This window comes from Suncus etruscus, chromosome 3, assembly GCF_024139225.1.
Source record: "Suncus etruscus isolate mSunEtr1 chromosome 3, mSunEtr1.pri.cur, whole genome shotgun sequence".
NCBI classification, from domain to species: Eukaryota; Metazoa; Chordata; class Mammalia; order Eulipotyphla; family Soricidae; genus Suncus; species Suncus etruscus.
In genome coordinates this window covers 159,859,823-159,872,738 of record NC_064850.1, presented here as the reverse complement: position 1 = coordinate 159,872,738, position 12,916 = coordinate 159,859,823, and the positions used below count along the sequence as shown (strand labels likewise).

Sequence of the window (12,916 nt, the reverse complement as noted above, 5' to 3'; positions counted from 1 at the left end):
TGCCGGGGCCAATTTCTGAGTGTAGAGCCAGGAGTAGCCCCTGTGCACTGCCAGGTGTGACCCCAAAACAAACAAACAAACAAACAAAAAGGTAACATAGTGAAGGAGTAAGTTAAAAGATTTCTAAGGATTGCAGAACTCTTTTACAAAACGTTCTCTCGGGGATCACTAGCTCACAGCTCTCCAAGAGTCTTTCTCATTTTTATTAGTTAACTATAAAGCACCCCTGGAATTCATATCTGAAATTTTATTCACTAGAATGAACCTCCAGAACCGATTTTTTCTTAAGCAAGATGCCTAACATTACTCAGATCACTCTAATTTTAAGAAAAATAATTCACTTCTAATCAGAATTTTCTTGTTAAGAAAGAAAGCAAATTTCTATCCAGAAACATGTTATTCTAGAAAAATATTTTTAAGGTTATAACAGTAAAGCTTGTAGAAGAAATGGATTCTTTGACAAATCACTCCATTTTTTTTTAAGAAGCACCATTTTAGGTCTATGACTACTGTTTATTCTCTTCTAGGAATGAAGCAAATGTACATTCTAATTCTTCTGAAAATACACTTGTTTCTATAAAATTACAAACATAATAATCTACACAGAACAAAACAGCACATGGCAGTGTTTCTGGGGGATTTAGTGTTACTATTCTTACTGAAGCCCATTTTTTTTTTAGATAATTAAAATCAAACACAATTTGGGTGGAATTAAATGAAGTGGGAGGTATGAATCCATGTCATTTGGTACACTTGCCTATTTAATTAACCATAATAAACTTATGCATGTGTCTCTCAGATTTGCCTGATTCTTTCTTAAGATGTCTCAGTTTACAGAAATTAATTTATTCATTTCCTTCAGTTGAGTAACTTTACTACCATTTCATGCCTTGTCAGTGGTAGAACCTGTGGATGAGTCCTAGCCTCAGTTTTTATGTTAGAATGATAATTGTCTCTAAGCAGAAGTCATGGGCACATGATTCAACACCTCAAAACGGAATCTATTTCACCCACCAAAAGCTAAATAGCAAAGCAAAGGAAATCTAAACTGGGCTTTTTTTCTAGGCTCAACTTAAATGAATGACAAAATGCAACGCATCTAAAACCCTATTTCTCCTTCTCATGATGATAATCAGCCTGTGGTAGATGAGGATCACAGAGCGCTTACTTTTTTATTTTTTATCAAAGAGGATTACATATCTTTCATAGTAATATTTTAGGCACATATTAACATTGAATCAGGGGAATTCCCATCACCGAAGACCTCCCCCCCCCATTCCCATCCCCTCTCTTACCCCCTGGGCTGCTAGTATAAGTGATCCCCTCTGTATTTAGCTTGTTGTAGATTGGGTATTGATTCTGTTGTCGTTGGCTTTGGATTTGGTGATTAAGTCTGATCATTTTTATTACTATTTAATGATCATACAGTTATTTGGACTTGGTACCCTCTGTTATTTCTCTCTCAATTTGAGGGCAGAGCAAGATGGTTCCAGTTATGTGGTTCTGTTTGAAAAAAGAAGAAAAAAAAAAAGAAAGAGATAGAATGGGGTAAAGATGCCACAGGCCAAAAGTGGCAGAGTCCTTCTCGAGGATCTAAACATCATTTTTGAGAGAAGAAAGGGGAAAAGGATGAGGATCACCACAACAATACAAAAAGAAAAATCAAACAAGAAATCCAATGAGCACTACAGCAATACACACATGTACCACACAATAGTCACGGCAGAACGCTTATTTTTTTTTATAAATTTTTCCATCATGCCTATGATTTGATTACTTTTTCCCAGCAGGTTTCTGCAAGAGGCATTCTGTATAAAAGATATACCTAGACTGTTTATTTCTATGATATTGTATGGGTGCTTATTAGTGCACCAAAATACTTCTCAACTACCTAGCTTTTATTACACTCTGAGAGACTCAGCTGTGTCTGTCACTCCTGCTTCCCATTTCTATCACTAAAACCCTTTCTATGTCTCTTTTCCTTTACTTATTGGATCCAATCATTTGACATTCCAAATAAATTAGATAACAAACTAGTGGGGATTTAAAATTCTACCCTACTGAAGATAGACAACATGGTTTTGACTAACCAATACTCATTGCCTTCACGACTCATTATTGGAGAATGTGAACTTACCATAGGAAAACATTGATTTATTGCAGTTCTATAATTCTATATTTAAATGAAGTAAGGATAACAGAGTTAAATAACTTCTCCCAGAGGTATGGGATGAATGCTATGGTGGAAGTAGATCAACACTGGTGGTAGAATGGCCCTAATTCACTATCACTATGTACATTAAACACGACTGTGAAATACTTATAATTCACATTGGTCTCAATAAAAATGATAAAAAATAACTTCTCCAAGAATTATTCTATCCAAATATGAATAGAATTCTCTATCTAATCATAGAGATCTGCAAATAGGTAGAATTTGAGACTTTGATTTATTTTGTTTGAAAAAAATATTTGTCTTTAAGAAGGATAAAATTTCGGTAATCTGATCATAGTAGAATAGATTGTTTTATAAAATATTAAATTAGTTACATGGACAGTTTGTCTGATATGTTCACTGCACAGTTTGAACCTAGATATTCAATGAGTGAAATGGTGTGATTTTGGTTGAGGGTATTCCCATAATCATAGAAAGAAAGGAGTTAATTCAATTCCTGCTGTGAAGGATTTTATAAATACAATTGAAAAAAATTTATTGGATGCCAGCCAAAACCATAAACAATTCATATATATATATATATATAGTATATAGCCCCTATCATGTATTGCCTCTCCCCTACCACTGTGTCTCTTCTACCCCCTCATCTCCCAATCCTGATCTGTTATCTTCCCCTAATTTAACCCTCTTTACCCTCAGTTCCTAACTTGGTAGGCACCAAGATTGACCTCCTTCCACCATCCAGCTCCTCAGTGAAAGATACCCTCTGGGTCCCCATTCTCATGCATCGGCAAAGAACTACAGCCAGCACGCCTGCTGACTCATGCTTGATGGCCCCTCTCACCCCCACCAAATCGTGGACTGTTCCACGATACAGGAATCGGCCTCAGCAAAACTCCCAGCTCAAAGACACTATATGGTCTCGTAATGCAGCAAAGCATCTCTCAAACTCAATTCCAAGGCCTGTGAATTGAAAAGTACCTTGGATTTTACTCCCCACAAGGATATATCAAAAGACTTAATTGGGAGTCTTATATTGCCTATGGAAGCTCAATACCTGTATAACAATACATCTTAAGATGTGTATTCCTAAATATACAAGTAGCCTCCTCCACCACTTGTTTTATTCGAATACCTTTTCTTTTTAACTCAGTTTTATTTATTTGTTCTATTTTATATATACATTTTTTCTCTATCCTTACCATTTTTGGTGCTGCTTGGTACAAAAAGCCTTGACCGGAATCAAAGCTCAAAACAAAACCAGACGACAGAGACTGTGTGAGCAGCCTGTCATACTTGCCCAGAATAGCACCAGAAACACAATATTACACCATACGTTTTTGTATGAACACAGTAAAAAAAAAAATAGACACAGAAACAAGATCTTATCTTCTAGGGATAAGAGCTCACTTTTTTAGCAGAAGGGTGCCTCCCATCCTGAACATGTGTCATGTGGATACAACCAGTCCCCAGGAGATTGGACAGTGTTAGTCCAATTTGAAACCCCAGATCCCCGAGGTAGAAATGATACAGCACAGGGCAACACCACCAGGAACTAAGCTCCATTGGGAGATTTATAACACTACTCTGGCACAACTTGTGCCAGTTTTGATATGACAACGAGGAAAGGAAAACTTGACCTAAGACCAGGCTGTCCTATCACATCACTGAACACTAAATGGAAATCAGAAGAGCTATCATCCTTTGAACTGTGAAAAATAAGAGCACCAACAACAGAAAACTGACTTTGACAACCGTGACTGAACAGAGCCTACCTTGGGACTAATAAGGAAAACCCTACCCTAGGCTGTAGTCCAGGACACACAAACAACAACAACAACAACAACAACAACAACAACAAGATGTCTTATTGCAGAGGTCCAACTTGGACAACAGAGACTGAGCAGAACCTTTGGATCCATAATATCCTAGGCTTCGGCTTAGGGACTGAACAAAAACAGGGAGCAAGTGTTACAGAAGACTGAACACCACAACCACGATGGATAGGAACCTCTAGATAGAACCTAGAGATTCTATCCTAGACCCTGACCTATAACCTGCACAAATACCAATATCGCTAGCTACAGTGGCTTGATTTTCTCACACACAACCTAGAGGAAACTTATCTGGCATCACAAAAAAAGCCTTTGGGATGTGGTAATGAGTATAAATGGAGCTAGGGGTTGATCCCATAATGGTATGCTTCAAGGATGGAGAGACCCTGAATCTCTTAGGCCACGGGAATTCCCTTTCTTCCCCAATGCTTACTGTGCCTATAAAAAAAAAAAGTGGGGGGAATGCCAAACCCTACCACTCCAGCACCTATACTTTTTCTTGTTTTGTTTTGATTTGTTAGTTTTTGACTTTATTTTCCTCTCTTTTCCTTCCACTTTTTTCTTTCTTTTTCACTCTTGTGGTTATTATTTAGAAATTTGCTTTTATTTTTATTTGACAGGTCCATTTTTTCTTTTTTTCTTCCATTTTTCTTTTCTTTTTTTCCCTCTCTCTTCTTTCTTTTTTGGGTAGTTGTCACCAAATTTTTTTCTCCCCTTTTCCTTATCCTTTTTATCTCCAATGACGGTGGAATAGATGCTCAGTCTACAACAAACTGTAAAGTGGAGACCAGTTGCACTAGCATTCTGGGGTGTAGAGGAGGGAGATATAGGATGTATACTGGGAACAGGGGCGGAGGGAGGACAGCACTGGTGGTGGGAATGCCCCTCATTCATTGTCACTATGTACCATAAATGATGCAGTGAAAGATTTGTAATGCACTTTGGTCACAATAAAAAGAAAAAAAAAAGAAAAAAAATGGCATAAATCATACATATATTCTCAAACTGAGTCCATTAAGATTTTGCACTGCAGTTATTTTGTGCTTTATAATCTTTTATATTTTTCAAAAAGACCAATTTGATCAACCTGAAATGTTGAATAACAGATCTAATCTATAAGTAAAATTTTTACATACATGCAAATAGTATGGTTGTGAAAAAAATTGTAAGGTAACATACTTGTAGGGAAGATTTTAGATATGTCTACATTGAACTGTTATTTAGCCAGTACTATCAATACAAATAATCTAATTTTCTTGATGTGAATTTATTTTATTTGAATTTATTATTTTAAGCAAGTACTGGAGTTGCAATTATATTTAGTACTGAAATCTGACTTTATATAAGCAAAAATGCTATTCTGTTTTCTAGCTATGGGAATGTGAGCTTTATTTTAAAAGTACCATAAGCTATAAGGTTTTGAACAAAATAGTAATTTAGTTATATAAAAGATAATATATGAATTTTATTTAAAGATACATTGAAAATAAAGCATCTCTTTAAAATTGTCACAACCCTTGTATTTTTAAAAGTAGAGTACCCAATAAATAACCTTCTATATTTTTGTGAAAGCATTTTGAGAGAAAATTTTGCTGTAATATTCTTTGACATTTTATGATTTTATTTGTCTTATTTTTATAAACTTAAAGTTGTTCATACTGGGTCAATATAGCAGCACATATTATTGAAGAAAGAATGAAAAAAATTACTATCATTATAGTTTTTCAAGTTATAATCAAGTACAACAGTAATCACAAAGAATTTAAAGTGAGCAAATATAATTAACCACATTATTAATAAATAGTTCTTTATTATGTCCTTAGGGAGAAACAAATATAAGTGTAAAGATCACTAAATCTGTTAGAGTTATGAAGATAAAATAAAACAACCAATAAAAGCCCTTTACCAGAGATTATTACTCAAAAAACTTGTATAGTTGTGGCTACCAGTAGTACTTTTCTTCATTGATCTTCAGTATTATGAATAGATTTTTAATTATTAAATAAAATATAACAAGATTTTATGCTGCAATTTTTGCTTTTATTTATAGAAATTCAAAGCAATTTTACAGCTTTATCTAGAAATTAGCTTCAAATTTGTCCTTATTTTAATTTTTTCTGTTGTTCAATGGCTTAATTCTATGACATAAGTATCACATGGTATTATAAATAAAAAAGAAGAAACAATTAATTATTCCAATTAGAGTCTTGTGCCTATAATTCAATGCTGACAACTCACCTACCTGATGACATAATTGAATAGACTGTAAATTCTCACTTACTGAGAGACTTTAACCATATTAGAGATAAATATCTAATTTGACAATCACATGATCCTGGTGATTCAGCAGGCATAATTCCCATTTTATAAATAAAACAGTTGAGATTAAAAATCATACCATGTCTCCCATATTATGTAGACAGATAGCTTGGGGCTAGAATTAAAACCAGCTATGCTAAATTACAAAATACATATTTTTTCAACAAAATACTTTTCTTTATAGTTGTGTTACTATTTAAAAGGTTATTGGTTAGATATTTTTGTTTGCTTCTATGTTTTTTATTGTTTGGGGACTTCACCCCACGGTGTTCATGAGTAGTTACTCCTGATTCTGCTCTGAAGAATTATTTCTGGTGGCCTTGAGGGACCATAAAGCATCCTTGAGGTAGAACCCAGGTTTGCTGCATGCAAAACAAAAACCTTACCCACTGTAATAAAGCTCTAGCTCTTGATCAAACTTTTTTTTTCTTTTGCTTTTTGGGCCACACCCAGTGATGCTCAGAGGTTACTCCTAGCTATGCACTCAGAAATCACTCCCGGCGTGGGGACTATATGGGACACCAGGGGATCTAATTGCAGTCTGTCCTATGTTAGCCTTGTGCATGGCAAATGCCCTACCTCTTGAGCCACTGCTCTGGCCCCTTTAATTAGACTTTTTTATTTTAATTTATACCTGGTCATGTAATCAGATATTAATCAATGAAAAATAAAATATACATACTAAGATAAGCCCTACTTGAGAACTGGATTTTATATTTCATTGATAAAAATATACTTATTTTTTAATATTTTAGCATCTTTCAGATTAGTATGTCATATAACAGGCAATATGGAAGAACTTATAGTTTGATTGTTACAGTTTAGTTTTTCTTAATGGTATTTAAACTGATGGTGTGTTTTCAATGGATGGTTTCTTATATTAGATGAAATATAGCATTAAACTCTTCAATTAAACTCAGTAAAATTTGACAAAGCAGAGAAATCTGATTTATGTCCTGTTCCTCTTCTAAATTGGGCTGTGAAAAATACTCTGAAGTTGTAGTGGTATTATTTCCCTCAGTTTTATCTCCCATTGTCATGTGTCCATTATCCTCTTCCATGGTCTAGTTCTGACTCTGGGATTTGTTTTCTCTAAAAAAATGGTCTGAATGTTATGTTTACAAGTTGTCTATGTGTCTTCCTCACACATCTTTTTAGACATGTTAATCTAGAGTTTGATGTTTGAATTAATGTATCTTTCCATAATTTCTCTATAAATTTACACTAAAATTGTTTTCTATTTAAGCAAAACATGTATATTGGAATATAATTAATTATAAAGTTTTATTTGTGTTGTATCCTTTTAAATACAGTATCATTTCTATTATGCAAACACCTTCTACTAAAAGCTGTTTAATAATCTATTGAAGTCTATATAATCTTTCTGTTATGTGAAACAATTTTATTTAGAAATTTTTTTATTTAGAAATATTTTATTTAGAAAAATTTCCACAGATCTGCCTGTACTTCAGTTCTTTATTCTCTTCAAAATATTACACTAATAGGTACTGGAGAGATATTAAGCAGATAGGGCTTTTCATGTATATGACCTAGGTTTGAATCCTTTTCTTTCTCCAAATTCCACTGGCAGTGAATCCTGAGTACAGAGCTAGGAGTGACCTCTAAGTATTGTTGAGTGTGACTCCAAAACAACAACCACCAAAAGCAAATAAAGCATTTCACTAATAAACCTATGGAAAAATTTCCTTTTTATACTCATAATTGTCCTAATGTATAGAAAACCATCTTACTTACCTCTTCCATCACCATCTCCTCATTCACTTCCACCTCCATCTCCTCCATCACCTCCATCTCCTCCATCTCCTTTTCCTTCATCTACCCCACCTCCATTTCCTCTACCCCCATCTCCTCCACTTCCATATCCTCCACTCCCATCTCCTCCACCTCCATATCCTCCACTCCCATCTCCTCCACCTCCATATCCTCCACCTCCATCTCTCTCTATTTTTCAGTGTCAGAAAGGCTGCTTGCCCTGGAAAGAACCTTGGAGCAATGGGGGACTCTGGCAGTTGGCAGGTACTATGACATAATGAGGCATTTGGGGTACTGTGACATCATGGACCCGAGGCTAGAGGAGGGGAGGGGGAATCCAGAGCTCCTTGTGCCCTGTAAGGCCCCGAAGCCCTTTCCTCGCTCTCCTGCTACAATCTTGTGCTCTGTGTCCTCTGTATAAACCTATGAAATGCTTTGACCTGTATGCTCATTATCATATGAATTCCTTAAATGTTTGTAAATTTGGATTTTCGGGGCCTCACTGCAGACTGAATTCCCGGCTTGTGGTGACACCCCAGGACCCTGGAAAAGAATAAACCTCCGTGTGGATTGCATCCTCCAAGGTTGTGTCTCCTCTGTTGAGCGGTGGGCTTTACTCGGACCTTGGGCATCCTTGATGTGACCTCCCTGGGCTTGGCATCTCCAAACCCGGACCCCAACCTGGGTCCAGGCCAGCTTTGGTCAGCTTTAACACAGGAATACAAAAAATACTACACAAAATTCCCTCTGCAGTAATCTGGAAACAGGTATCTGACAACAGATGAATGACTAAAGAAATGTTTTGCATATAACACAGTGGAATACTATACAGCTGTTAAAAATGAACTCACGAAATTTACCTGCACTTGGATCCGCTTGGATGCCATGGCATACTTAATCTCTTAAGAGACCTCAGCCCACCAGATGTATCCTCAGGTTTTCCTGGTGGGCATAACTAAAATAACCCCCACTGGGTTTCTTAAAAGGCCCACTGTGCGCCTTTTCCCCTTGCATAGATGTTTGAGGAATTTCCGAAGAAACGCGTGGCATTACATTTTCGGTCATTATTGGCTATCTCTCCTTTGTAAAATCTCAGGCAAAATTGTGGCCTCTATCAAATAATTTGCCTCAGAAATCCCAGCACCAAAGGTTACTAAGAGAACCCCTTTTTCTGAATAATATTTAGAACCTATAAGATAAATCAATGTTGGTTTTTTTTTTTTTATCTTTTTCAAATATGTTCTGGTAGCTGCATTTTGGGTAATCAAGGCCAAAGCCAGAGAGCAGACCCCTGGGCTATTGACTCTCCTTAGAAAAAGGGAACCACACCTAACCACAATTTAGGGGATTTGGCTCCTTCCTTTACTTGACCTCTAAAACAATACAGTCCAGCCTAGTGAAGATCAAGTTCCTAGATAATTCCTACTTCCTCCTTATCCTAATTTTGCATTTGAAGTAAGCTTGCAAAGAGCTGCCTTGAGTTGCAAACTTCTCCTTTGTAACTTAGAATTTTTACAGTCACACCCATAGCTTAGGTATTGTTACTGCTGTATTTTGCTTTGTGATTATAATTATTCTTCTCTACACCATGGCTCGTTTTACCCCTATACAACCCCTTGTCTAAAGATTAAATTTGTGGCACTCCTGCCAGAAGATATTTTGACCCCACATTCTGTGTGTGTGATTTCATTTTTTCATATTTTATATTCGGCACTCATGCTCTGGCTTTTCTCTAATGAGGAATTTTTCCCCATTAGAGATGCTAAGATGCAAGATGCCTGAAGCACTTGGAGACTATTATGCTGAGTGAAATGAGTCAGAAGGGAGGGGATAAACAGAGACTAATTTCACTCATTTGTGGGACATACAAAAACAAGACATAGTATGATAATAATATACAGATAAAATTGAGACAAATGTCAGGAGGTCCTGCTTTTGGTAGAAAGCTCACCACAAAGAGTGGTGAGTGTATTTAGTAGAGAAGGGTCTAAAGGATAAAGATTTTTGGAAATAAATGCTCTGGATAAAAACCTAGCACTGAAAGGTGAGAAACTACAGGGAAGGCACCCTTCTATTAACATCAGTGCAAAACACAGAGTCAAAAAGGAAGCAAGGCAGGGTTGGAATAGACGGGATGGGAGGTAAATTGGAGACATTGGTGATGGTGATGGAAAGAATACTTGGCAAAAGATGGTGTATATTATATTATGCAGAATGAACAATGAAAAAATTTGCAACCACCGTGCTAAAACAAAGCAATTAATTTTTTTTAAATTATGAAATCCACTAAAATTTTTATCTGTGAATATAAAATTGTACTAAGCAGATATTTGATTTCTAGTGGTACAGATCTAAAATTTATGTAATAATATGATGGGGTTTATTAAATAAAAAGCACTTTAAAACATTACTTTTACATCATATAAATTCCTGCACAAATACAATATTTTGAGTATTTATGTCTTCTAATATAATCTAATATTTCTGTTCATAGGTATTTTTGAAAAGTTATCTTCCAGCCATAGACTCTTGCTTCAGTGCTCATTCATTAAGTAAGTCTTTGCAACATATTTTTTATATCTTTATTTATTGTGATATGATTGTGATTAGGTTTCTGTTATGTAAAGAACACCCCCCTTCACTAGTGCAACATTCCCACCATCAATATCCCAAATCTCCCTCCATCCCACCACACCCCCACCTGTACTCTAGACAGGCTTTCCAGTTCCCTCATTCATTCACATGGCTATGGTAGTTCTCAATGTTGTTATTTCTATAACTGCACTCACCACTCTTTGTGGTTAGCTTCATGAAGTGAGCTAGAAGTTCCAGCTCTCCACTCATTGCCTCAGGATTGTTGCAAAAATGACTTTTATGTGTCTTAAAACCCACAGACTATTCTGTCTCTATCTCTCTGATTTATTTCACTCAGTATGACATATTCCATGTACAACCAGGTTTAGGAAAATTTCATGACTTCATCTCCCCTGACAGCTACATAATATTCCATTGTATATATGTACCATTGTTTCTTTAGCTGTTCATCTGTTGAAGGGCATCTTGGTTGTTTCCATAGCCTGGCTATTGTGAATAGTGCTGCAATATATATAGGTGTGAGGAAGGGGTTTTTGTACTTTATTCTTGTGTTCCTAGGATATTTCCCTAGGAGTAGAATAGCTTGGTCGAATGGGAACTCAATTTGCAATTTTTGGATGAATCTCCTTATCACTTTCCATAAAGATTGGATTAGGTAGCATTCCCACCAGCAGTGCATAAAAGTTCCTTTCTCTCCACACCCTCACCAGCACTGATTGTTCTCATACTTTGTGATGTATGCCAATCTCTGTGATGTGAGATGGTATCTCATCATTGTTTTGATTTGCATCTCCCTGATGATTAGTGATGAGGAGCTTTTTTCATGTGGCTTTTGGCCATTTGTATTTCTTTTTTTATCAAAGTGTCTTTTCATTACTTCTCCCATTTTTTGATTGGAGTAGATTTTTTTTCTTGTAAAGTTCTGTCAGTGCCCTGTATATTTTGGATATTAGCCCCTTATCTTATGAGTATTGGGTGAATAGTTTCTCCCACACGGTGGGTGCCTCTTGTATTCTGGGCACTATTTCTTTTGAGGTGCAGAAGCTTTCAGCTTAATGTATTCCCATTTGTTGATCTCTGCTTCCACTTGTTTAGAAAGTGCAGTTTCCTCCCTGATGATGCCTTTAGTTTCAATGTCATGGAGTGTTTTACCGATGTGTTGTTCTATATACTTTATGATATCAGGTCTGATATCAAGGTCTTTAATCATTTGGATTTTACCTTCCTACATCATGTTAACTGGGGGTCTATGTTCTTCTTTTGCAAGTGGCTAACCATTTCAGCAAGCACCACTTGTTGAAGAGGTTTTCCCTGCTCCACTTAGAATTTCTTGCTCCTTTTTCAAAAACTAGTTGCTTGTATATCTGGCGAACATTCTCTGAGAACTCAAGCCTATTCCATTGATCTGAGGGACTGTCTTTATTCCAATAGCATGCTGTTTTTATAACTATTGCTTTATGGTACAGTTTAAAGTTGGGGAAAGTAATGCCTCTCATACTCCTTTTCCCTAGGAGTGCTTTAGCTATTTGAGGGTGTTTATTGTTCCATATAAACTTCATAAGTGTTTGATCCACTTCTTTGAAGAATGTCATGGGTGTCTTTAGAGGGATCGCATTAGTCTGTATAATGCTTTGGGGAGTATTGATATTTTAATGATGTTAATCCTGCCAATCCATGAGCAGCTTATGTGTTTCCATTTCCATGTGTCCTCTCTTATTTCTTGGAGCAGGGCTTTATATTTTTCTTTGTATAGGTCCTTCACGTCTTTGGTCAAGTTGACTCCAAGTTATTTGAATTTGTGTGGCACTAATGTGAATGGGATTGCCTTCTTAATGTCTATCTCTTTCCTATCATTATTGGTGTATAAAAAGGCCATTGATTTCTGTGTGTTAATTTTGTAGCCTGCCAACTTGCTATATGCATTTATTGTTTCTAGAAGCTTTTTGGTATAGTCTTTAGAGTTTTCTAAGTAGAATATCATGTCATCTGCAAACAGTGAGAGCTTGACTCTTCCTTTCCTATCTGGATGCCCTTGATATCTTTATCTCTCCTGATCACTATAGCAAGTACTTCCAGCTCTATGTTGAAGAGGAGTGGTGAGAGCGGACAGCCTTGTCTTGTACCAGCATTTAGAGGAAAGGCTTTTAGTTTTTCTCCATTGAGGATAATATTTGCCATTGGCTTATGGTAGATGGCTTTAAGTAGATTGAGAAAGGTT

At 36.1% G+C, this 12,916-nt stretch overlaps 1 protein-coding gene across 1 annotated transcript in view; it reads right to left on the bottom strand.

Annotated features, from left to right (window-relative positions):
- Positions 1–8,166, bottom strand: part of DSG3 (desmoglein 3) — a 52,090-nt gene extending 43,924 nt beyond the window's left edge. Inside the window, exon 1 of the mRNA XM_049770917.1 lies at positions 8,086–8,166. Coding sequence (XP_049626874.1) covers positions 8,086–8,166 — 81 coding nt within the window. The remainder of the gene's footprint in view (positions 1–8,085) is intronic.
- Between the last annotated feature and the right edge of the window lie 4,750 nt (positions 8,167–12,916).